Source organism: Entelurus aequoreus, linkage group LG17 (assembly GCF_033978785.1).
Source record: "Entelurus aequoreus isolate RoL-2023_Sb linkage group LG17, RoL_Eaeq_v1.1, whole genome shotgun sequence".
Lineage (NCBI taxonomy): Eukaryota > Metazoa > Chordata > Actinopteri > Syngnathiformes > Syngnathidae > Entelurus > Entelurus aequoreus.
The window spans coordinates 8,811,832-8,838,138 of NC_084747.1; the positions used below are offsets into that span (position 1 = coordinate 8,811,832).

Below are 26,307 nucleotides of genomic sequence, written 5' to 3' on the forward strand. Positions count from 1 at the left end.
GCCTCCAGCTGACTACAATCCGGCGTGTTGGTCAGCTTTAGGGGCATGTAGAGTTGAGTGTCATCAGCATAACAATGGAAGCTAACACCGTATTTGCTTATGATGTCGCCAAGTGGCAGCATGTAGATGCTGAAGGGTTATAAAGAGTGCAGGGCCAAGAATATAAAATAATGAAAATATGCTTGATTTCGTATTTGTATTTGTATTGAATTTTCATATGTGGATCGCCTTTTTGCTTTTGTGTAGATGAGACATTTCTACCACAAACCAGATGCACAAATAAATGTGACCTACACACTCCCCTGAACAACCAGTAGAGGGCAGTGCAGCCAGAGCGGTCTGGGTCACAGAGCATTATATGCATTATATGCAAAATGCCCGGACTTTTCTGCACAAAAACAATCCACGCCTTTACAGATAAAATGCATAACGGGGATGAGCTAGCTAACATAAGCGTTGTATTAGCTAATGCTAATGTATCCAGTTAATCTGAAAGACCGTGCTAGCTGCTTATTTTATTGTATCAATGTCATCTCTTATCAGTGCAATGTGTGGCTCTGGCTGCAGTGCCCTCTGCTGGTTGTGTAGGGGAGTGTGTAGGTCACATATATTTGTGCATCTGGTTTGTGGTAGAAATGTCTCATCGACACAAAAGCAAAAAGGCGATCCACATATGCAAATTAAATACAAATACAAATACAAAATCAAGCATATTTATATTAACATCTCAAAAATATATTTACAAATACACGTTCATTTATAGAAATTCTCGATTTATTTGTATGTCACATTTTTATATTTATACATTTTATTTGTATATATTTTCAAATCTCAAAAAAATATTTACAAATACACATTTATTTATACAAATTGTTTATTTATATGTAACATTTGTATTCATATATGTATTAATATATGCATTAGTATTAATATCATATTGATATATATAAGTTGATGTGAGACAATTCTACTTCCATACATCATCAGTTAAAATAATAAATAAAGTATGGGTTTCAACTAAGGCTGTCAATGTTAATGCGTTACCATAAATGAATGATGATTAATCACAGTGTTGGTTTTGACCGGCGCAGGAAGGCAGTGCGCATCGCACAGGCAGAGATGACGTCACACACCAGTGGTAGAGGGATGTGCTCTGCGCCCACTTTCGCTTCAAAACAAACCTCGATGGAACTTCAGATAAAAGTGAGGTTATTAGTCAGTAATGCAGGGACAAACTTTCTTATCATCATCAAAATAGAATCAAAGAATCAGGACGCACTTTGTCCTGTATGTTTATTAAGTAAGTGGCCAACAGAGCCCATTATTTTGTTTTCATGTTCCCGGGTGTGTGTAAAAGAAAAAGGTCAATGGTGACGTCACACGGCAGTTTTGACACAGCAGTTTGGCTACAGTCGCCAACACGCACCGAGCAGGCATCTTGTCAGTGCAGCAGATAACTAAAGTCAGTGTACAAAAGTGAACATAGAAGTGTTCTGCTGTCTATGCTTGCAATAAGAGCAATGGAGGGCGTGGAGGGCGCAGCACTGCAGCGACCAGGGCTTGTGCTTGTTGCTTTTACGTGATTTTTTTAAGTGTGTTTTTTAAGTGTTCGTACCATCATGTTCGTTTTGTTTATTCGTTTTTAAAAACATGCTTTGGTGCTTGTGACTTTACGTGAAACTGATCACGGCATTAATTGACATTCGACATACAAAGAACTCGGCCGTCTGAACTACCAATTGTTTGTAGCACGAGCCCTAACAATGGAAGCAAGTTTTTATATCGTACTGCTGATCCTCTTTTTTATCAGCGAACGCGTAATTTTTTGTCTTGCAACGAACGTGCAATGGGAACATGGATGTCGCGTCTACTCCAGAGATGCCTTACTGTCCCTCCGACCCACACCACGCCAATCCACACCACCAGAACATCTACCGGCAGTCATCCGAGCGACACACACCGGCACACGGCCACAACGCAAGCGAGGCAGACGGGGAGGTGTCCGAGAACGCCTCCGCCGGCGAATCAACAGACCACCGCTGCCGTCAATAATACTCAGCAACGTGCGATCGCTGGCACCAAAGCTGGATGAGCTTCGGGTCAACCTAAAGAGCTGCTTTGAATACCGGGAAACCAACATCATGGTGTTCACCGAGACGTGGCTTCACCAAGGCGTCCCGGATTCTCTGCTTGACCTGGATGGATTCTCACTCGTACGAGCTGACCGCTCTGACGCTTCCGGGAAGAGAAAAGGGGGCGGAGTCGGCGTGTACGTGAGTGACAAGTGGTGTAAACAGCTCACTGTGAAAAAAACCATATGCAGCCCCGACGTAGAACTGCTGTGTTTATCAATGAGACCTTACTACCTGCCTAGGGAGTTTGGCAACATCATCATAGCCGCTGTTTATGTCCCACCCAGCGGCAATGCAGGCAGAGCTGCTGCGAGCATAGCAGAGTGCGCACATGAACAGCTGCAACGCACACCCGGAGCTCCTGTTTTCTTTATGGGTGACTTTAACCATTGTAAACTGGAGACTGCCTTGCCGGGCTTTGAACAATTTGTAAAATGTGACACAAGAAATGACAAGATTCTAGATAAATGCTATGGCAATATAAAGGGGGGATATTCAGCAAAACCAAAGCCCCCCCTTTCCAACTCGGATCACAACACCATACATCTAATACCCACATATAAATCTGTTTTTAAATCAATTAAACCTGAGCATAAGACAATTAATGTGTGGTCAGACGATGCTATTGAGACACTGAAGGGGTGTTTCATGTGCACAGACTGGTCCCTGTTCCATGCACTAGGACTAGATGAGGCTACAGTAACTATAACGGACTACATTGAGTTTTGTGTTGGCAATGTGGTACCCAAGAAAAACATTGTAGTATATCCCAATAACAAACCCTATGTAACAAAAGAAATAAAAGACTGCATAAATAGGAAAAAGCAGGCCTTTAGAAGTAAAGACAGAGCAGGACTGTCAGTTGTCCAAAAAGAACTCAAACAACTTCTCACTAATGCAAGAGAACAACATAGGCTAACAATGGAACATCATCTCCAAATGTCAAATACAAAAAAACTTTGGGACACAATGAAATCAGTCACTAATATGAACCCTGCAAAGAAACAAATCATCACCCTGGATGAGCAGCAAAAATCAAATGAGCTAAATGACTTTTATTTGAGATTCGACCATCAAAACTTCTCTCAGGAGTGTGACAGTGTTTTGCAGTCCCTGCCAGACACTGATGACACCTGCTGCCTGGAAGTCGACCCGACCAGCATTCACCGTCTCTTTAGTAGAGTACGTACAGGCAAGGCCGCAGGCCCTGACGGCCTCCCAGCTTTTTTGCTCAAAAGCTGCGCAGAGGAACTAACTACAGCATGGTGTCCAATATTCCAACAGTCACTTAACACTCACACTGTTCCAGCTCTGTGGAAGAAGTCAATAATAACTCCAGTGCCTAAAAAGCCCGGTGTCACAGTAAACAACGACTTTCGTCCCGTAGCTCTCACTTCGATTGTTATGAAATGTTTTGAAAAATTTGTTGTGTCACTGCTCATGAAGGATGTCAAGCCAAAGTTAGATGTGTACCAGTTTGCGTACAAGCAGGAATGCAGTACTGATGATGCAATCCTTTGCACCTTGCACTTTATCTCCAAGCACCTTGAGAACACAAAAGCTTATGCTAGAATTTTATTTGTTGATTTTAGCTCAGCTTTTAATACAGTGCAAATTCACATACTCTTGGAGAAGCTCAAAGACATGGGTGTAAACTCCACCTTGATCAAATGGTTCCACTCTTTTTTAACAAACAGAACACAGCAAGTGAAGGTCAACAGAACACTGTCAGACACCAAACACTGCAACACAGGCGTCCCACAGGGTTGTGTTGTATCACCAACACTGTTTACATTGTACACCAATGATTGTAGGACTGTGCACCCTAACAATTATATGGTGAAATTTGCGGACGATACCGTGCTCCTAAGCCTTCTACACAAGGATACGGACCCCTCTGTGTACCAAGACGAGATAGACCTATTTATTAGGTGGTGTGATACCAACTATCTTATTTTAAATGTGACCAAGACACAGGAAATGGTTTTGGATCCGAGGAAAGTGACTGACCATAAGCCAGTGGTCATCAAAAATCAGGAAATCACCCAGGTATCCTCATATAAATATTTAGGGATTCATATTGATAATCTTCTCTGCTGGAAGACACATATTGACAAACTGTGCAATAGACTGCAACAGAGGCTATATTTTTTGCGAAGATTAAGATTGTACGGCGTAAGCACCCACATCATGATGATTTTCTACCGTGCCATTGTAGAGAGCATCATTAGATACGGGATCACCTCATGGTTTGGCAACCTAACCATTAAGCTAAAAAGCAAACTGGCCGGCATGCATAAAACGGCAATGAAAATCGTAGGGAGGAAAGAATATGAGCCTATACAGAGCATCTATGAGCAGGCAGTTAGGAAAAAAGCTAAGAAAATTATTTCCAACTCACAACACCCACTCTTCCCTGAATATAGAACCCTGCCATCAGGGAGAAGACTCCGGGTCCCACTATGCAAATCGAACCGCCTTAAATTATCATTTGTCCCAGCCTCCATTAAGCTGACCAACAGGGTGCAATAGAATGTTAATACATAGGTTAGCACTTTTTTAGCACATAGCACTTTAGAACTAAGCACTTTAGCACAAAGCACTTTATCTATGAGCTCTAGTGCAATGTACACTGGCACTTTATCTTTATCTCCATACTGTAGATTTTATGCCTACATCAAAGTGCCATCTATGTCTATCAAGCTCCATGTTCTGATGTTTAAATGTTAGTTGTCTGGTTGTAGTTGTGTCTGCGCTTGTGTTTTTGTTCTGTTGTTTTTGTGTATGTTAAGAAAGCAATGATGCACTGTGCCCAAGACAAATTTCCCCGCGGGGACAATAAAGTTGAACCTTGAACCTTGAACCTTGATGCACAAATAAATGTGACCTACACACTCCCCTGAACAACCAGTAGAGGGCAGTGCAGCCAGAGCGGTCTGGGTCACAGAGCATTATATGCATTATATGCAAAATGCCCGGACTTTTCTGCACAAAAACAATCCACGCCTTTACAGATAAAATGCATAACGGGGATGAGCTAGCTAACATAAGCGTTGTATTAGCTAATGCTAATGTATCCAGTTAATCTGAAAGACCGTGCTAGCTGATTATTTTATTGTATCAATGTCATCTCTTATCAGTGCAATGTGTGGCTCTGGCTGCAGTGCCCTCTGCTGGTTGTGTAGGGGAGTGTGTAGGTCACATGTATTTGTGCATCTGGTTTGTGGTAGAAATGTCTCATCGACACAAAAGCAAAAAGGCGATCCACATATGCAAATTAAATACAAATACAAATACAAAATCAAGCATATTTATATCAACATCTCAAAAATATATTTACAAATACATGTGTATTTATAGAAATTCTCGATTTATTTGTATGTCACATTTGTATATTTATACATTTTATTTGTATATATTTTCAAATCTCAAAAAAATATTTGCAAATACACATTTATTTATACAAATTATTTATTTATATGTAACATTTGTATTCATATATTTATTAATATATGCATTAGTATTAAAATCATATTGATATATATAAGTTGATGTGAGACAATTCTACTTCCATACATTATCAGTTAAAATAATAAATAAAGTATGGGTTTCAACTAAGGCTGTCAATGTTAATGCGTTACCATAAATGAATGATGATTAATCACAGTGTTGGTATTGACCGGCGCAGGAAGGCAGTGCGCATTGCACAGGCAGCGATGACGTCACACACCAGTGGTAGAGGGATGTGCTCTGCGCCCACTTTCGCTTCAAAACAAACCTCGATGGAACTTCAGATAAAACTGAGGTTATTAGTCAGTAATGCAGCGACAAACTTTCTTATCATCATCAAAATAGAATCAAAGAATCAGGACGCACTTTGTCCTGTATGTTTATTAAGTAAGTGGCCAACAGAGCCCATTATTTTGTTTTCATGTTCCCGGGTGTGTGTAAAAGAAAAAGGTCAATGGTGACGTCACACGGCAGTTTTGACACAGCAGTTTGGCTACAGTCGCCAACACGCACCGAGCAGGCATCTTGTCAGTGCAGCAGATAACTAAAGTCAGTGTACAAAAGTGAAAATAGAAGTGTTCTGCTGTCTATGCTTGCAATAAGAGCAATATTTATGTGAGCGTGTTTGTTTCCTCACTGAGTGCAGTTGGTCCGAGGTCGAGTACAAGTCATCGTTCAATGAGGATATTACTGATAAAAGTCAAGAGGAAAAAACGTCAAAAGGGTGAAATGCTATAATGTTGAAAATGTATACTGGGGTAGTGTGAGTTTCACACTTTCACAACACTTACTTTGTCAAACAACTTGCCGTTTGCTTCAACCCACTAAAAGACAGAATACAACATTGTCGATTTTTGTTTCATTTCTATCTCCAAAGTATTTTGATATCAAAAATGTTTTCGCGATAAGGAGCACTTCAATTATGAGCCAGAAATGTAAGAAAAGATGAAAAGGGCCGCCAGTTATTTAAAAGGTATTTTATTTTTGAAAGTGCAGTTGTCGATCGGAAGTTGCCACTTCTGGCGCATGCGCAAACACATGGAACAGTGGCAAAGCGGAAAGTCCAAGATGGCGGACTAAGCGGCGTGGCTTTCCGGAGAAGTTTCACATTTACGATCTTATACATTCAAAAATAGCATCAAATACCTCAACTATTCACCTTTTCTTAAGCCCAGGAAACGGACTTTGAGTGTGGAGCGACGGCGTGTTATCTGAAGTGAAGATTGAAGACGTGATAGAAGATGGACGACTACTGCTATGCTAAGATGGCGACGTCCGCTAAAAGAGAACATGAAAGAGAATCAGCGCCACCAACGGAGAACAATCTGAAAAGCGAAGATGAAGGTGAGTGTGTTGCGTTCCCTCATTTGAAAGCTGTTTAAATTCCAAGCCCTAAAAATAAAAATTAGCCGACTTTGTTGAACAATGTAAACAAAGAACCTTTTAGCATTTTTACCTCGATCAAAAATGGCGGAAATGTTTGTCAGAAGTTACCGCAGTAGTATCCTGCACCGGAAAAACTGCCTTAATTTAAATAAAAAGTGATATTAATTGAGATTGGATGGTATATACTTTGTATTTTTGTTTAGCACTTAGCAATAGTGCTTATTGCTTATCACTCAGCTTCTAAAACTTGTAGCTCATCCTCCTTATATTTAGGCTAAAAAATATAAGGTTCTGGATCATAATTTGTCCCAAAGTATTCTTTGATGGCACTCGTGAAGTCTGCCTTTATTAGTAATAGTTGGTGGTGGTGTTGAAGGAAATAGCGAACTTTGTGATGCGTCTGTGAAAATAATGTGCCGCCATTTGCTTAAAATGATAACAAATGATGAAAATACGTAAATATTACATGTTTTTATGAATGTTTCTGTTATTACAGTACATATATACTTACAGCGTATTTTCCGCACCATAAGCCGCACCTAAAAACCACAATTTTTCTCAAAAGCTGACAGTGCGGCTAATAGCCTTATATATGGATTAATATTAATATTTATTTTCATAAAGTTTAGGTCTCGCAACTACGGTAAACAGCCGCCATCTTTTTTCCCGTAAAAGAGGAAGCGCTTCTTCTTCTACGGTAAGCAACCGCCCCCATAGAAGAGGAAGCGCTTCTTCTTCTACTGTAAGCAACCGCCAAGGTGAGCACCCGCCCCCGTAGAAGAAGAAGCGTGCGGATATTACGTTTCATTTCATTTGTGTGTTTCTGTAAAGACCACAAAATGTCTCCTACTAAGAGACACGCGTACAAGGTTCCACTGACTTTTGATATTCCTGTGAACCGCACTGTGGATACAACGGGAACACGTACGGTGAATATTCGCACCACAGGGAATGAGAAGTCGTCCTTCACTGTGGTTCTAGCTTGCCATGCTAACGGCCAGAAACTTCCACCCACGGTGATATTCAAAAGGAAGACCTTGCCAAAAGAGAACTTTCCAGCCGGCGTCATCATAAAAGCTAACTCGAAGGGATGGATGGATGAAGAAAAAATGAGCGAAGAGACCGGGTGACTTTTTTCACGCAGCTCCGTCCCTGTTGATCTATGACTGCATGCGCGTCCACATCATCGATGGTGTCAAAAAACAAGTGAAGCACACCGAAGAAGAATAATTTGAGGGATTTGTGGATGAGTAATAACTTCAGAAAGTGAGCTTTAATGTTTATTTTGTGTGTTGTGTGACACTAACGTATGAGCAACGTTGAGTTATTGATGTTGCTATTGCTCTGCACTATTTTGAGTGTTACTATTTTTGTGATTGCACATTACATTTTGGGAGTGAACAAAATTGTTAGAACGCTGGTTTGTAATATATTATTAAAGTTTGACTGACCTATCTGACTGTTTTTTTGACATTCCCTTTAGCGTAGCGTAGGTGCGGCTAATAGGTAAACAAAGTTTTGAAATATGCCATTCATTGAAGGTGCGGCTTACAACACGGGGCGGCTTATGGTGCGGAAAATACGGTATATAAAAAGTTGCTGGATATTTTTTTAATAAAAGAAATAGAGTGCATCCCCATTACCTGCATTGTTAGCTGACTTTTGCTAGGTTTATTTAGGAGTTAGAATCAGTGATGGGCAGTAGTGCACAACAAGTAGCGACGCTATGTAGCTTAACTACAGTTCCCAGTAGCGTGGCGTTAGCCTCGTTCCTTTTTGAACCCGTAGTGATACCGAACAACCCTACTACACACACATACAGTATATAAGAAAGTGTGTTTTTGTTGTTTGTGTCTTGCAGACGTCCAGCAGCTGATCTATAATCCAGAAGAAGTTTCCCCTCAGTTAGGGGGGAGCTCCACTTTGAAGCCGGAGACTCCACAACCACCCTGCATTAAAAAGGAAGAGGAGGAACTCTGCATCACTCAGGAGGGAGAGTGTCTTCTAGGACGAGAGGAAGCTGATCTCACCAAGTTGCCACTGATTATTCTCTCTGTGAAGACTGAAGATGATGAAGAGAAACCACAAGACGAAGACGAGGACTGTGAAGGTAAAAATGTTCGAGCTGCTCAGTTTGTGGGAAAAGCTTTTCTCAAAAAAGCTCTTTGACTAAACACATGAGAACACACACAGGTGAAAAACAATTTAATTGTCCAGTTTGTGGCGAAAGCTTTTCTTGAAATAGCTCTATAGCTCAACACATGAGAACACACACAGATGAAAAACCATATAAGTGTTCAATCAATCAAAGTTTATTTATAGATTCCTTAATCACAAATTTCTCAAAGGGCTGCACAAGCCACAACGACGTCCTAGGCTCAGATCCCACATCAGGGCAAGAAAAAACTCAACCCAATGAATGGGAACAACTAGAAACCTTTGAGACCGGTGCAATGGATGTAAAGTGGATCCAATTAATAGTGTGAGAGTCCAGTCCATAGTGGATCTAGTTAATAGTGTGATAGTCCAGTCCATAGTGGATCTAGTTAATAGTGTGAGAGTCCAGTCCATAGTGGATCTAGTTAATAGTGTGAGAGTCCAGTCCATAGTGGATCTAGTTAATAGTGTGAGAGTCCAGTCCATAGTGGATCTAGTTAATAGTGTGAGAGTCCAGTCCATAGTGGATCTAGTTAATAGTGTGAGAGTCCAGTCCATAGTAGCGCAGAGACGTCCCCAACTGATGCACAGATGAGTGGTCCACCCCGGGTCCTTGGAACAGCTAGTGCCTCATCTAGGGTCACCTAATAACCTCTCCATGCAGGAGAGGGGGGCAGAGCAGAAAAGAGAGGGCAGATCAACTGGTCTAAAAGGGGGGTCTATTTAAAAGCGAGCGTTTACAAATGAGTTTTAAGATGGGACTTAAATGTTTCTACTGAGGTAGCATCTCTAACTGTTACCGGGAGGGGATTCCAGAGTACTGGAGCGCAAATAGAAAATGCTCTATAGCCCGCAGACTGTTTTTGGGCTCTGAGAATCACTAATAAGCCGGAGTTCTTACAACGCAGATTTCTTGCCGGGACATATGGTATTGAGATTCTTTACTTAGTCGCTTTGTGTAATTGTTTGGTTGTCAAATGTTAAGGTGGTATTATTAAATAGATGTCGGTGCCTAACTGGACTGATAATCAGCATTTCAGTTTTCTTAGCGTTGAGTTGCAAGAAGTTAGCGGACATCCATTGTTTAATTTCATTAAGACACGCCTCCAGCTGACTACAATCTGGCGTGTTGGTCAGCTTTAGAGGTATGTAGAGTCGGGTGTCATCACCATAACAGTGGAAGCTAACACCGTATTTGCGTATGATGTCTCCCAGCGGCATCATGTAGATGCTGAAGGGTGCAGGGCAAAGAACCGAACCCTGTGGAACTCCACACGATACCTTAACACTAGAAAGTCCCAGCATTTTTCTGTCTACCTAGAAGACCCAGAGAGGGGTCATTTGGCCCGACGCTTTTCCCACACTAATCACTCATTTTGTTATGGTAATGAGGCTGTTAGGGGCAGTTTGTGGGGTGAGGGGGTCACACCTTACAGGCAAGACAGGTAACGGCCAAGACATAAATACCAGTGCACGTGGACTATAGCTTCATTTCCCTCAAGAATTTTGTGGTGAAAGAAGCTTCTCTCCAAGGAACGAAGATGCAGAGATTCAGCACTCAACAAGCATTGGAAATGCTCCTTTCCAATGTTAACCCTGTCGACTCGGATGGAGAAGACATCAATCTTCAGGAGGATTCAGACTCCGAGCTGTCTCAGTCATCTTCAGGTAAGATTTCATTTCATATTATTTCCTATTTTACATTTCATTTCAGTGAGGATGTTGGAAAATATAGCACCACAGTGTTTCCCACAGGGTTGACCGGGGGGGGGCTCAAGAAAACACGCAGTTCGAATACTCAGTTCAATTCAAACTCTGTGTATATCTATATACTATATAGTATATAGATATACACAGAGTTTGAATTGAACTACAAAACTTTCATTGAACATATATACAGACATAGGTATAGGTAAATAAATAAATGGACAGGATATATATAGATAAATGGATGTAATAAATAAATATATAGAGAGATAAATGGATATAAATAAATATTTTTTAATATTATTTATATTTAGTTATTATATATTAAATAGATATAAATAGATGATATAAATAAATATATATACTGTACTACTGCCTGCAGACACATATCATCAGTGTTTCCCAATTCCCATATATTAATTTATTTGTGGTGGGCCGCCACTGGCACCATGTGAATAGAGCCTCCATTTTGTTTCTGAGTGCCGACTGCCGTCAGTTTTGTTTGATTCTACTTCTCCTGAGGTGTCTGCAGCTTAGCCAACCTATTTGAGATGTTCTGGGATTATTATTATTATTTGCTTCTATGCTTGCATTTGTGATATCATTTGACTTTCCCATTGCTCATAATTACATTTTTTTTTCACACTACAGATGAGGAGACTGCTCCCCAACCAACAAAGAGAGCTCGGCTGGGGACTGATGTGACAGAGACTGCGAAAGATGGCACAGTATGGCATGAAGAACAGGTGGGAACGGGTCCACATTTCACCCCGCCATCGCCATACAGCGCAGATGGAGAGCCAACAGCTAAGGCCAGGAGGTCAATCACAAGTCGTCTTCAGAGCTTCCTGTGTTTCATCACTCTGGACATGCTTGGCATCATTCGAGACTGTACAGTTCAACATGCAAAGCAAACGGAGGATGTGGATTGGTTCATGGGCCTCCCTGAACTAATGGCATTTATTTCCATCACCATGATGCGGGGAATCATCAGGGTGCCATCACTGCGTGACTGCTGGTCGAAAAACCTGGGAAGCCCACAGATCATCGAAACCATGTCCCGAGGGCGTTTCCAAAACATCATGCATCACCTGCGCTTTGATGACAGAGACACCCGCAGCGAGCGAGCACAGACCGATAAGTTTGCTGCAATTTCAAACATATGGGGATTGTTTGCCACCAACTGCATCACATCCTACATCCCTGGTCAACACATCACCATCGACGAACAACTTTTCCCGTCCAAGACTCGCTGCTGTTTCCTACAGTACATTGCTTCTAAACCAGACAAGTTTGGGATCAAGTTCTGGGTGGCGTGTGACTTGAAAACCAAATACGTCTGCAACATCCTCCCATATCTTGGCAAGGACGACACTCGGCCTCGTGGGGAGAGAGTGTCTGAGAGTGTAGTCATGAGGCTGATGGAACCATTCTTGGACAAGGGCAGAAATGTTACCACGGACAATTTCTTTACATCACTGTCACTTGCAAAACGACTACTTAGCCGGAATACAACCATCCTCGGCACAGTCAACAAGATTCGCAAAGAAATTCCACCGTCAACTCGACAGATGTACCGCGATGAATTTACCACCCAGGTATTTTCAACCACTGGTGCCACACTGACGGTGTATGCGCCCAAGCGGAGGAAGACTGTATATGTTCTCAGCAGCATGCACAGCACCATTCAGACACAGGATACCACCAAAAAGAAGCCAAACACCATCACACAGTACAACACAACAAAGTGCGGCGTCGATGTCATGGACCAGATGGTGCGGGGGTACACTGTCCGCGCAGGAACACGGCGCTGGCCAGTAGCAGTGTTCTATAACATGATTGATATTGCAGCACTGAATGCCCACATGCTCTATCAATTATGCACCGGGAGGCAGGAGAGACGGGTGGATTTCCTGCTGGAACTTGCAAAAGAGTTGGCTCACTCCCACGTGGGTATGAAAAAGGCCCAAAAGGAACAATTATTTCGGCAACAACGCTCCACACCACAACTAGGAAAAAGAGCCAAGTGTCAGGCTAAAATCCAATGCAAGGACAATCGTGCAACTGTGCGCTGTGTTGACTGCTACCGTTATACATGTGGGAAATGCCGAAAGGAGCAATGGCAGTGCCAGGATTGTGAGTGACTGCTCAAATGTATGTCAGTCACGTTTACATGGACATGGTTTTTCATTCTTTGTAAATATGCTTTTTTCTTTGTAAATTTTTTTTTTTAAACTATTTTTGGCACACAAAAATAACAATTGCTTCTGCAACAACCCTCCACACCAAAACTGGGAAAACAGTTGCTTTTTCATTCTTTGTAAATATGTTTTGTTTTGTATTTTTTTTAACAATAAATGTCAGAGTGTTGATCCCTTCATTCTTGTTGATCCTTTGTTGATCCTTGCAAAAACACACACAACCTACCTCAGAACTAAAGCTTGAGCTGTAAGGTCCCCTCCCCCACACAGGCTCAAGTGGCCCCTGCCATGTGCCACTAACAGCCACATTTTCATAACAAAAGGAGTGTCCACAGGGGGGACTAGGGGTCAAATGACCCTCTTGTGGGTTTTCTAGGTAAAATGGTCAATTGACCCACTACTACCGACCACGCAGTCTGATAGTTTATATATCAATGATGAAATCTTAACATTATAACACATGCCAATACGGCCGGGTTAACTTATAAAGTGACATTTTAAATTTGCCGCTAAACTTCCGGTTCGAAACGCCTCTGAGGATGACGTATGCGTGTGACGTAGCCCGACGAACACGGGTATGCCTTCCACATTGAAGCCGATACGAAAAAGCTCTGTTTTCATTTCATAATTCCACAGTATTCTGGACATCTGTGTTCGTGAATCTGTTTCAATCATGTTCATTGCATTATGGAGAAGGAAGCCGAGCAAGCAAAGAAGAAAGTTGTCGGTGCGAAATGGACGTATTTTTCGAACGTTGTCAGCCACAACAGTACACAGCCGGCGCTTCTGTGTTTACATTCCCGAAAGATGCAGTCAAGATGGAAGAACTCGGATAACAGAGACTCTAACCAGGAGGACTTTTGATTTGGATACACAGACGCCTGTAGAGAACTGGGACAACACAGACTCTTACCAGGATTACTTTGATTTGGATGACAAAGACGCAGACGTGCTACTGTGAGTATGCAGCTTTGGCTTTTTTTTGCGTATGTACGTAACTTTTTTTAAATATATAAGCTTTATGAACCTTGGGTTAGGTGAACGGTCTTTTGGGCTGAGTGATTGTGTGTGTTGATCATGTGTTTGAATTGTATTGGCGTGTTCTATGGAGCTAGGAGCTAGCAGAGGAGCTAGGAGCTAGCATAACACGTACCGTACCGTACGTGCGCGTCACGTACGTAACTTTTTAAAAATATATAAGCTTTATGAACCTTGGGTTAGGTGAACGGTCTTTTGGGCTGAGTGATTGTGTGTGTTGATCGGGTGTTTGAATTGTATTGGCGTGTTCTATGGAGCTAGGAGCTAGCAGAGGAGCTAGGAGCTAGCATAACAAACACGCAGGTGTTATTATGCAGGATTAATTTGTGGCATATTAAATATAAGCCTGGTTGTGTTGTGGCTAATAGAGTATATATATGTCTTGTGTTTATTTACTGTTGTAGTCATTCCCAGCTGAATACCAGCTACCGTGAGTATGCAGCCTTGGCTGCTAAACATTCGATAACTTGACCGTATGTGCGCGTCACGTACGTAACTTTTTAAAAATATATAAGCTTTATGAACCTTGGGTTAGGTAAACGGTCTTTTGGGCTGAGTGATTGTGTGTGTTGATCAGGTGTTTGAATTGTATTGGCGTGTTCTATGGAGCTAGGAGCTAGCAGAGGAGCTAGGAGCTAGCATAACAAACACGCAGGTGTTTTTATGCAGGATTAATTTGTGGCATATTAAATATAAGCCTGGTTGTGTTGTGGCTAATAGAGTATATATATGTCTTGTGTTTATTTACTGTTGTAGTCATTCCCAGCTGAATATCAGGTCACCCCCGGCTCTCACAGCATCTTCCCTATCTGAATAGCTTCAACTCCCCACTAGTCCTTCACTTGCACTTTACTCATCCACAAATCTTTCATCCTCGCTCAAATTAATGGGGAAATTGTCGCTTTCTCGGTCCGAATCTCTCTCACTTCATGCGGCCATCATTGTAAACAATAGGGAACTTTGCGTATATGTTCAACTGACTACGTCACGCTACTTCCGGTAGGTGCAAGCCTTTTTTTTATCAGATACCAAAAGTTGCAATCTTTATCGTCGTTGTTCTATACTAAATCCTTTCAGCAAAAATATGGCAATATCGCGAAATGATCAAGTATGACACATAGAATAGATCTGCTATCCCCGTTTAAATAAAAAAAATTCATTTCAGTAGGCCTTTAACATACTCCGAGGCAATGTTCCCTCTAATTTTTCATGTGTGTGAGCAAACGCACAAACACCCTGAGCATTCAGTGGAATACAGACGTGCACACTGTGGCCATACCAGCAGCACATTTGTCTCAAACCTGACATAACAATTTAAATGTCTTATTATTATAATCAAGTGACAGTAGTCAATATCAAGAAATTATTTTCTAATATATGTGATTTGGCCCACTTAGATATTGTTTTTTTTTCAAATCAGCTATGCACTATAGTATTTTATGCCTGGGTGGGGGTCCTGCTTTGGAAAGATTGTGTACCCATTTCATAGATCACATTTAGTTCCCCTTAAAACATTCGCATGTTGCATGAGATGAAGTGTTTATTAACTTTCTGTCCGTAAAATAAATATTTTTATTAGCAATTATGTAGTCCTGTAACATTATTTCATGATTAATATCCAAAAAATAACATTCTTAACAAATGACAGTAGAACAAGCACACTGATTGAGGAGTCATAGTAAAACGACCTGAAATTGACACTTTACGTGTAGTGTTGGAGTTGTCCAACTTTTTGTGTGGCCATAAATGCACCAGTGGCTAATTGCCATAGTGCATGGGTCACCAAGGCGGTGCCCGCGGGCACCAGGTAGCCCGTAAGGACCAGATGAGTAGCCCGTCGGCCTGTTCTAAAAATAGCTCAAATAGCAGCACTTACCAGTGAGCTGCCTCTATTTTTTAAATTGTATTTATTTACTAGCAAGCTGGTCTCGCTTTGCCCGACATTTTTAATTCTAAGAGAGACAAAACTCAAATAGAATTTGAAAATCCAAGAAAATATTTTAAAGACTTGGTCTTCATTTGTTTGAATAAATTCTTTTTTTTTTTTTACTTTGCTTCTTATAACTTTCAGAAAGACAATTTTAGAGTAAAAATACAACCTTAAAAATGATTTTAGGATTTTTAAACACATATACCTTTTCACCTTTTAAATTCCTTCCTCTTCTTTCCTGACAATTTAAATCAATGTTCAAGTAAATTTATTTTTTTATTGTAAAGAATAATAAATACATTTTAATTTAATTATTCATTTTAGCTTCTGTTTTTTCAACGCAGAATATTTGTGAAATATTTCTTCAAACTTATTATGATTAAAATTCAAAGAAATGATTCTGGCAAATCTAGAAAATCTGTAGAATCAAATTTAAATCTTATTTCAAAGTCTTTTGAATTTCTTTTAAAATTTTTGTTCTGGAAAATCTAGAAGAAATAATTATTTGTCTTTGTTAGAAATATAGCTTGGTCCAATTTGTTATATATTCTAACAAAGTGCAGATTGGATTTTAACCTATTTAAAACATGTCATCAAAATTCTAAAATTAATCTTAATCAGGAAAAATTACTAATGATGTTCCATAAATTCTTTTTTAAATTTTTTTCAAAAAGATTCGAATTACCTAGTTTTCGTCTTCTTTTTTTTCGGTTGAATTTTGAATTTTAAAGAGTCGAAATTGAAGATAAATTATGTTTCAAAATTTAATTGTCATTTTTTTCGTGTTTTCTCCTCTTTTAAACCGTTCAATTAAGTGTACATATCATTAATTATTAATAACAACATATAGTTAAAGGTAAATTGAGCAAATTGGCTATTTCTGGCAATTTATTTAAGTGTGTATCAAACTGGTAGCCCTTCGCATTAATCAGTGCCCAAGAAGTAGCTCTTGGTTTCAAAAAGGTTGGTGACCCCTGCCATAGTGTGTGTGTTGGTGCAGGTGAGAGAGAGAGAGAGCGGCTGCTGTTGATATAACAGATGACAAAGAGTTGCTTTTGGCTTGGTTTCTACGGTAGACAACGACCAGTTTTGCTAGATAAAATTATTTTACACATTGTTTTGGTGTAGTTATGGCCGACAAACAATTTTGCTAAATAAAGGGACCGATGGAATTCCTGTCCTCCTTTAAGTGTCTCCACAGACGTTACAATAATTTAAGTGTTGACAAACATTGTTTTATCTGTTGTGGCCGCCTTTCGTCACCTGTTACTCACAGTTGCATTGCAAAATCATACAAAACAAACAGTTTGTTTATTTTGTTTAAAGTGGGATTTGATTTTTTGCGCGGCGTAGATTTGCTGTGCGCAGAGGACGCGTGAGCAGTGCGCAGGTGCGCACCTTAGAGGGAACGTTGCTCCGCGGTCACATTGTTGTAATAATAAAGTAAACTACCAAATACTGTCACACACACTAGGTGTCTTGAAATTATTCTCTGCATTTGACCCATCACCCTTGATCACCCCCTGTGAGGTGAGGGGAGCAGCGGGCAGCAGCAGTGGCCGCGCCCGGGAATTTTTTTTGGTGATTTAACCCCCAATTGCAACCCTTGATGCTGAGTGCCAAGCAGGGAGGTAATGGGTCACATTTTTATAGCCTTTGGTATGACTTTGCCAGGGTTTGAACTCACAACCTACCCATCTCAGGGCGGACACTCTAACCACTAGGCCACTGAGTAGGTTTGGGAAATGTACTGCATCCTGTCAGTAAGATAGGAGTTAAACCAAGACAAGGCTAAGTCTGACATACCAATACGTGTTTTGATACGCTCTAATAGAATGTTATGGTCGACTGTATCGAAAGCAGCGCTAAGATCAAGAGGCAGCAAAACATGGATGACACATCAGCATCGATGGTTAGCAAGAGATCATTAGTCATTTTTTGCGAGGGCTGTGATTTGACCGGACTGAAAGGGGTCACAGAGATTGTTAGACGCTAAGTGTTCATTTAGCTGCTGTGCAAATATTTTGTCGAGGATTTTCGAGATAAAGGGAAGGTGGAACACCGGCCTGGAGTTTACCATGAGGTCAGGATCGAGGTTAGGTCTTCTGAGCACAGGATGAATAACCGCTTTTTTGAATGCTAGGGGAACAGTGCCAGAGGAAAGTGATAAGTTTATAATATTTAGTACTGATGACCCTAATATTACAAACAGCTCCTTGATAAGTTTCTCAGGAAGTGGGTCAAGTAAACGTGTTGTTTGTTTTATCCCATTTACACGCCGCAGTAGTTCCTCTAATGTTATTTAATCAAAAAGAAAGAGACTATTTTGGAGGGCAAAATCCGTTGTGCATACATTTGTATCTGTGTTAATAGAACTCAGTTGCAGCTGGGGCGCGTTGTCTTTAATCTCCTTTCTAATGAGTTCGATTTTCTGATTAACAAAATTCATAAAGTCGTCTGCCGAGTGGGTGGAGCTACTGGCAGGAGTCCTTTGTTGGGTTAGCGATGCTACTGTACTGAACACATTTAGTATCATTTTTATTGAGGCGGATGAGATTGGAGCAGTAATTAGCTTTAGCTAAGGTAAGCATGTGTTTATAAGTTAGTAAAATATCACTCCATGCTTGATGGAAAACCTCAAGTTTAGTCGCACGCCATTTGCATTCCAGCTTTCTACATGATAGTTTAAGACCTCTAGTTTCTTCTGTAAACCATGGGGTACGCCGTTTAGGGGCACTTTTTAGCTTCAGCTGTGCTATACTATCAATGGTGTTGCGCAGGGCATCGTTAAAGTTGTTAGTGAGGTTATCGATAGAGCCCACATAATTTGGGAATGGCACCATTACCGAAGGCGGTAGGCAAGCAAGAGTCATAGTTGTGACAGCATTAATTTTGCACCTGCTAAAACCGTGGTTATTAGTAGCTTGTTGACAATGAGTCAGAACTTCGAATTTTATAAGGTAATGATCGGACATTTCTTTAGTGTACGAGAGTATCATAACTTGGGAGGTGGTGACACCCCGGACAAGGACTCCATCTATCGTATTACCGTTGTGATGCGTGGGTTGATTTATTATTTGTGTAAGACCACAGCTATCAATTATAGTCTGGAGCGCCACACACGGAGGGTCTGATGGGGTATTCAAATGGATATTAAAATCCCCCATTATAATTATATTATTTGCGTGCGTCACTAGATCAGCGACAAACTCTGAAAATTCACTGATAAAGTGTGAATAGGGCCCAGGGTGGTGGTAGATAACAGCTAGGTAGAGAGGTAGCGGCGTGACAGACCCCATAGTAAGCACCTAAAATGATTTATATTTATTACTTAGGTTAGGGGTAATGTTAAGGTTTTCATTGTATATTAATGCAACTCCTCCATCCCTTTTAAGGGGACGGGCAATATAAGCATTCGTATAGTTAGGAGGAGATGCCTCGTTAAGAGGGAAAAATTCATATAACCGGGTTAGAAGGTGCACTGTCGAGTTTTGAGGGGAAAAAAGGATTTCAAGTGGCCTTATAGTCCGGGAAATACGGTAATAACGTTTTGGGTAACAATGATCTGATGTTTAAAAAGCCCATATTATAGGTAGTGGGCTGTTTTGAGGAATTGTTGTTAATGTTATCCATAGTAGTGATATTAATAATGTTATGTTTGTTTTGTGTAGTGCGCCTAAAATAATTTGAATAATATGTTATTGGTATGATGGGGATTTTCAGATTGTTTGCTTGGTGATGCGATAGATTGAACGCGTCGTTTGTTATGTTATGTTAGTTATTTTCATTTATTATGCGCCCCCCAACCAACTGTTACATCAGCCCGGGGCGCAGCCCGAGTAGAGAAACAAAAAAAACAGAAACAAAAAAAAACATAGACTGAGACACACAAAGGAATCTAAAATAAACATTTAAAACACACAATGAACACATAAATCAAAAGTAATCTGCGGTAAAGAGGTGAGTTTTAAGCTGTGCTCTAAAAGTGTCCAGAGTGGTGGCGGACTTGATATTCAGAGGGAGCTTATTCCATAGCCTAGGTGCCATCACTGAGAAAGCACGGTCTCCCTTTGTCGCTAGGTTTGACCGTGGGACCTTCAGGGTCATCTGGTTGTCAAATCTAAGGCAACGACCAAGCCTGGAGCTGGTAGGTTGGTCCAGGAGATCTTTGATGTAAGCTGGGGCGAGACCATTGAGCGCTTTGAATACATACGTGAGGATCTTAAATTTCACTCTGTGCTTCACTGGGAGCCAGTGAAGGGAGGAGAGGATGGGAGAAATGTGGTCCCTCATTTTTGTGCCTGTCACCAGCCTGGCAGCTGCATTTTGTACTAGCTGCATGCTATGGATGGTCTTGTCGGTGACCCCAGCATAGAGGGCATTGCAATAGTCCAGTCTGGAGAAGATGAGCATCAACACGACCCTCCGTAGGTCACTGGGGGAGAGGAAAGACTTGATCTTGGCTATTGTGCGCAGTTGGAAAAAACAGGATTTCACCACAAATTTCACTTGCTTGTCAAACTTGAGGTCTGGGTCGAATATGACCCCAAGGTTTTTGACATGGGGTTTTTCAAGAGTGGCCAAACTTCCCAAATTCTTTCTGATCTGACTGACCGAGGTGGAGTTGCTGAACAGAAGAATTTCACTCTTGATGTCATTGAGCTGCAGGAAGCTTTGTGACATCCACTCCTTTATGTCCCGCAAACAGTCTTTCAAAAGGTCCAGCCCAGAGGGATCGTCTGTCTTGAGTGGAAGACAGATTTGAGTATTGTCAGCGTAGCAGTGAAAGGCAATTTTATGGCGATGAATGACTTGGCTAAGGGGGAGCATGTAGATGGAGAACAGGATGGGACCCAGTATTGAGCCCTGAGGGACCCCACAGGTGAGGTTGGCACAGTGGGAGGAATGGTTGGCTATGTTCACAGAGAAGGTTCTGTTGTTGAGGTAGGACGTAAACCAGGACAGGGCTGTGTTAGTGATGCCGACCCCATGTTTGAGGCGGTCCAGGAGATCAGTATGGTCTATAGTATCGAACGTTGCACTGAGGTCCAGGAGAACCAGTGTAGCACATTTCCCAGTCAGTGATGAGGAGAAGGTTGTTTAACACCTTCAAGAGGGCGGACTCAGTGCTGTGGCCGGCCCTAAATCCGGACTGAAATTTCTCCAGTATGTTGTTGTGTTGGAGATACGACTGCAGCGGGTTGAGGACGGCCTTTTCTAACAGTTTAGACAGAAATGGTAATTTTGAGATGGGTCTGTAGTTGCTGGGGTGAGTGGGATCTAGGTTGGCTTTCTTAAGAAGGGGTTGGACCACTGCTTCTTTTAGGCATGATGGGACTATACCTGTGGCCAAGGAGCAGTTGATGATGGACAGGATGTGGGGACCTACTGCATCGAAAACCTCCTTAAGTAGGAGGGCAGGGACGGGATCCTGAGGGGATGTGGCTGGTCTCCAGGCGGCGGCCATCTTAGAGAGGGATGAAAGGGAGATGGAGCTGAACATGGAGAAAGTGGATGAGCATCTCAGAGTAATAGCTAAGTCCCGGGTGCAAGGTGGGATGTTACTTAAAGGCCTACTGAAATGAATTTTTTTTATTTAAACGGGGATAGCAGATCTATTCTATGTGTCATACTTGATCATTTCGCGATATTGCCATATTTTTGCTGAAAGGATTTAGTATAGAACAACGACGATAAAGATTGCAACTTTTGGTATCTGATAAAAAAAAAGGCTTGCATCCACCAGAAGTAGCGTGACGTAGTCAGTTGAACATATACGCAAAGTTCCCTATTGTTTACAATGATGGCCGCATGAAGTGAGAGAGATTCGGACCGAGAAAGCGACAATTTCCCCATTAATTTGAGCGAGGATGAAAGATTTGTGGATGAGTAAAGTGCAAGTGAAGGACTAGTGGGGAGTTGAAGCTATTCAGATAGGGAAGATGCTGTGAGAGCCGGGGGTGACCTGATATTCAGCTGGGAATGACTACAACAGTAAATAAACACAAGACATATATATACTCTATTAGCCACAACACAACCAGGCTTATATTTAATATGCCACAAATTAATCCTGCATAAAAACACCTGCGTGTTTGTTATGCTAGCTCCTAGCTCCTCTGCTAGCTCCTAGCTCCATAGAACACGCCAATACAATTCAAACACCTGATCAACACACACAATCACTCAGCCCAAAAGACCGTTTACCTAACCCAAGGTTCATAAAGCTTATATATTTTTAAAAAGTTACGTACGTGACGCGCACATACGGTCAAGTTATCGAATGTTTAGCAGCCAAGGCTGCATACTCACGGTACCTGATATTCAGCTGGGAATGACTACAACAGTAAATAAACACAAGACATATATATACTCTATTAGCCACAACACAACCAGGCTTATATTTAATATGCCACAAATTAATCCTGCATAATAACACCTGCGTGTTTGTTATGCTAGCTCCTAGCTCCTCTGCTAGCTCCTAGCTCCATAGAACACGCCAATACAATTCAAACACCTGATCAACACACACAATCACTCAGCCCAAAAGACCGTTCACCTAACCCAAGGTTCATAAAGCTTATATATTTTTAAAAAGTTACGTACGTGACGCGCACGTAGGTACGGTACGTGTTATGCTAGCTCCTCTGCTAGCTCCTAGCTCCATAGAACACACCAATACAGTTCAAACACATGATCAACACACACAATCACTCAGCCCAAAAGACCGTTCACCTAACCCAAGGTTCATAAAGCTTATATATTTTAAAAAAGTTACGTACATACGCAAAAAAAAGCCAAAGCTGCATACTCACAGTAGCACGTCTGCGTCTTTGTCATCCAAATCAAAGTAATCCTGGTAAGAGTCTGTGTTGTCCCAGTTCTCTACAGGCGTCTGTGTATCCAAGTCAAATGTCCTCCTGGTTAGAGTCTCTGTTATCCGAGTTCTTCCATCTTGACTGCATCTTTCGGGAATGTAAACAAAGAAGCGCCGGCTGTGTACTGTTGTGGCTGACTACGTTCGAAAAATACGTCCATTTCGCACCGACAACTTTCTTCTTTGCTTGCTCAGCTTCCTTCTTCATAATGCAATGAACATGATTGAAACAGATTCACGAACACAGATGTCCAGAATACTGTGGAATTATGAAATGAAAACAGAGCTTTTTCGTATTGGCTTCAATGTGGAAGGCATACCCGTGTTCGCCGGGCTACGTCACGCGCATACGTCATCCTCAGAGGCGTTTCGAACCGGAAGTTTAGCGGCAAATTTAAAATGTCACTTTATAAGTTAACCCGGCCGTATTGGCATGTGTTATAATGTTAAGATTTCATCATTGATATATAAACTATCAGACTGCGTGGTCGGTAGTAGTGGGTTTCAGTAGGCCTTTAAAAATACTTAAATACCTGGAGAAGGCCCGCAGCACGGGGCGTGGTGGTGGCATAGCTATTCTCCACAAGGACCACCTGGAACTGTCCCCTGTCCCCCTGCCACCGCTGTCCACTTTCGAATGCTTTGCATTCAACTGCAAACCCCCCTTTTCCATGACCCTGCTCCTCATTTACCGACCACCCAAAAAAAACGCAACTTTCATCTCCGAAGTTTCTGACCTCCTCACCACCCTCTGCTCAACATCCACAAATGTCATAATTCTGGGAGACATAAACATCCATGTGGACAACCCATCCTGCCAATTTGCATCTGATTTCTTACAACTATTGGACTCTCTGGACCTCACACAACATGTGGATACCCCCACACACAGCAGGGGACACACTCTTGACCTGGTCATCACAGACTCCACTCCCATCAAAAATCTGGTCGCCTACTCACTGGGCGTGTCTGACCACAAGGTCATTTCCATGGAGCTACCGTTCCCTACCTCTCATATCAAGCCCAAACGCCAAATCAATTTCCGTAATTTTAAAAACATAAACCCCGCCACTTTCACCTTCGACCTGGAACTCCTCTCTGCTGCAATCCCCCCATCCTTGAGCGATGCAGTCGACCACTACAACACCAATTTGAAAAACCTCCTCGACCCCCACACCCCTGTTAAAACCCGTACAGTGACCTTCTCACACTCAGCACCCTGGTTCACACCCGAGCTGAGGAAAATGAAGACGGCCGGGCGGGCTCTGGAACGGCGGCGAAACTCCACTGGGCTAACTATCCACAGACAGGCCTTTAGGGAACACCAAAAGGCCTACGCAAGATCTCTCAGGGAGGCACAGTCACAATTTTACTCCAAAATAATCAACAAAAACCCTGGCAACTCTAAAACACTCTTCTCTACAGTCAACCACTTTCTGCAACCACAATCCTCCAAACATCATAACACAACAGCTGATCAATGCAACACCTACCTTGAGTTCTTCAGAACTAAGGTAGACAACATCCGCTCCCTCCTTTCTGGCCCCGTCACTCAAATTGTCCCAACCATCGTCCCACTGCCTCTGATCCCTAACCCCCTCTCATCTTTCACCAGCACTACACAGCAAGAGATTGAGGACATTGTCAGAAGAATGAAGCCCTCTACCTGTGCCCTGGACCCTCTTCCCACCACCCTAGTCAAAACCAACATCTGTACAATAAGCCCCCTGATCACCAACATCATCAACCTCTCCTTTCAGACTGGCCACATTCCACCAACTCTTAAGACCGCCATCCTCACCCCTCTTCTTAAAAAACCCTCCCTCGACCCAGACACCCTCTCCAACTACAGGCCCATCTCAAACCTACCATTCCTCTCTAAAATACTGGAGAAAGTAGTCTCCTCACAGCTCCAAACTCATCTCAAACTCAACAACATTAGCGAAAAATTTCAATCTGGTTTCCGTTCTGCCCACAGTACAGAAACCGCCCTGGTCAGGGTCACTAACGACCTCCTGATGGCGGCAGATGCCGGCTCCCCCTCTCTGTTAATCCTACTGGACCTTACAGCCGCATTTGACACTGTCGACCACAACATCCTAATCAGTCGCCTTCAATCCACCATCGGTCTCAACAATACAGCACTACAGTGGTTCAAGTCCTACATCTCCGGTCGGTCAGAATATGTCTCCCTGGGAGGTTCACATTCGCGCACCCTGCCTGTCACCTGCGGTGTACCCCAGGGATCTGTCCTCGGCCCCACCCTGTTCACCTTGTATCTACTACGACTTGGCCGTATCATCAGCAGGCATGGAATTTCCTTCCATTGCTATGCTGATGATACACAGCTCTACCTGCAAACAATGCAAACCTCACCCTCATTTCCAAAGCCCCTCTCCATTCTCACCACCTGCCTGGAGGAGATAAAGGCATGGATGAGCATCAACTTCTTGCAGCTCAATAGCTCAAAAACAGTGGTCATGAAAATAGGCACCCCACACCAGATCAACACATGCCCCATAACCAGCATCACCTTCTCTGGACAGGACCTGCCACTCTCCCCAGTTGTCACCAACCTGGGAGTGAAAATGGACCCCCACCTGAACTTTGAAGCCCACATCAACTATCTGCGCAAAACCTCTTTCTTTCACCTCCGCAACATCTCAAGACTCCGCCCCTCACTCACCCCAGCCGACACTGAAAGACTCGTCCATGCCTTCATCTCCTCCAGGCTTGATTACTGCAACGGACTTCTCGTCAGGGTCCCCAAAAAGACCATCAAAAAGATCCAGTACATTCAAAGCAGCGCAGCGAGGATCCTGACGAGAGTGCGCAAGCGTGATCATATCACACCTATCCTCAAATCACTCCACTGGCTCCCTATTGCATCCCGGACCCAATTTAAGATCAACCTGCTCACTCACCAATGCATCTACGGCAACGCCCCCTCCTACCTCAAGGACCTAGTTTCCCCTCAACCCCCTACCCGCAACCTCCGCTCCTCAAACACTAACCTCCTCAAACCCATCAGGACAAAGCTACAATCAATGGGCCGCCGGGCTTTCTGCTCGACCGCTCCCGAACTTTGGAACGCTCTCCCCGACCATCTTAGAGCACCACAGTCGGTCGACCATTTTAAGAAGGGACTAAAAACCCACCTTCTTAGCACAGCTTTTATCTAATTTCTCTGCCTTCTTGTTTTTAAATGCACTGCTTGCTTGCCTGTTTTTTTTATCTAGTGCTTTCAGGCTCTTATTTCTACTTTATCTATGTTTCTGTTTTATCTAGTGTGTGTCATGATTCATTTCTATTTAAAAATTTTTATTATATATTCTTACTTTCTATTTTTATTTTTGATACTTTGTAGCA

The 26,307-nt window shown here is 42.2% G+C and overlaps 2 protein-coding genes across 2 annotated transcripts in view; both read left to right on the plus strand.

Moving 5' to 3' along the window:
* The window catches only part of LOC133632280 (zinc finger protein 135-like), a 73,398-nt gene that overhangs the window by 43,014 nt on the left and 4,077 nt on the right, over positions 1-26,307 (plus strand). The window lies entirely within an intron of this gene.
* Positions 6,695-13,270, plus strand: LOC133632231 (uncharacterized). Its single transcript, XM_062024548.1, has 4 exons — positions 6,695-6,986; positions 8,890-9,138; positions 10,719-10,853; positions 11,544-13,270. The coding sequence occupies exons 1-4, from the start codon at positions 6,884-6,886 to the stop codon at positions 13,034-13,036; spliced, it is 1,980 nt and encodes a 659-aa protein (XP_061880532.1). The 5' UTR covers positions 6,695-6,883; the 3' UTR covers positions 13,037-13,270.

Bases quoted from the DNA above. Each gene is read 5' to 3' on its own strand.
- LOC133632231 (XM_062024548.1), top strand. From the start codon at position 6,884: ATGGACGACTACTGCTATGCTAAGATGGCGACGTCCGCTAAAAGAGAA. The intron at 6,987-8,889 runs GTGAGTGTGTTG...TGTGTCTTGCAG, and splicing joins TCTGAAAAGCGAAGATGAAG to ACGTCCAGCAGCTGATCTAT. The intron at 10,854-11,543 runs GTAAGATTTCAT...TTCACACTACAG, and splicing joins GCTGTCTCAGTCATCTTCAG to ATGAGGAGACTGCTCCCCAA.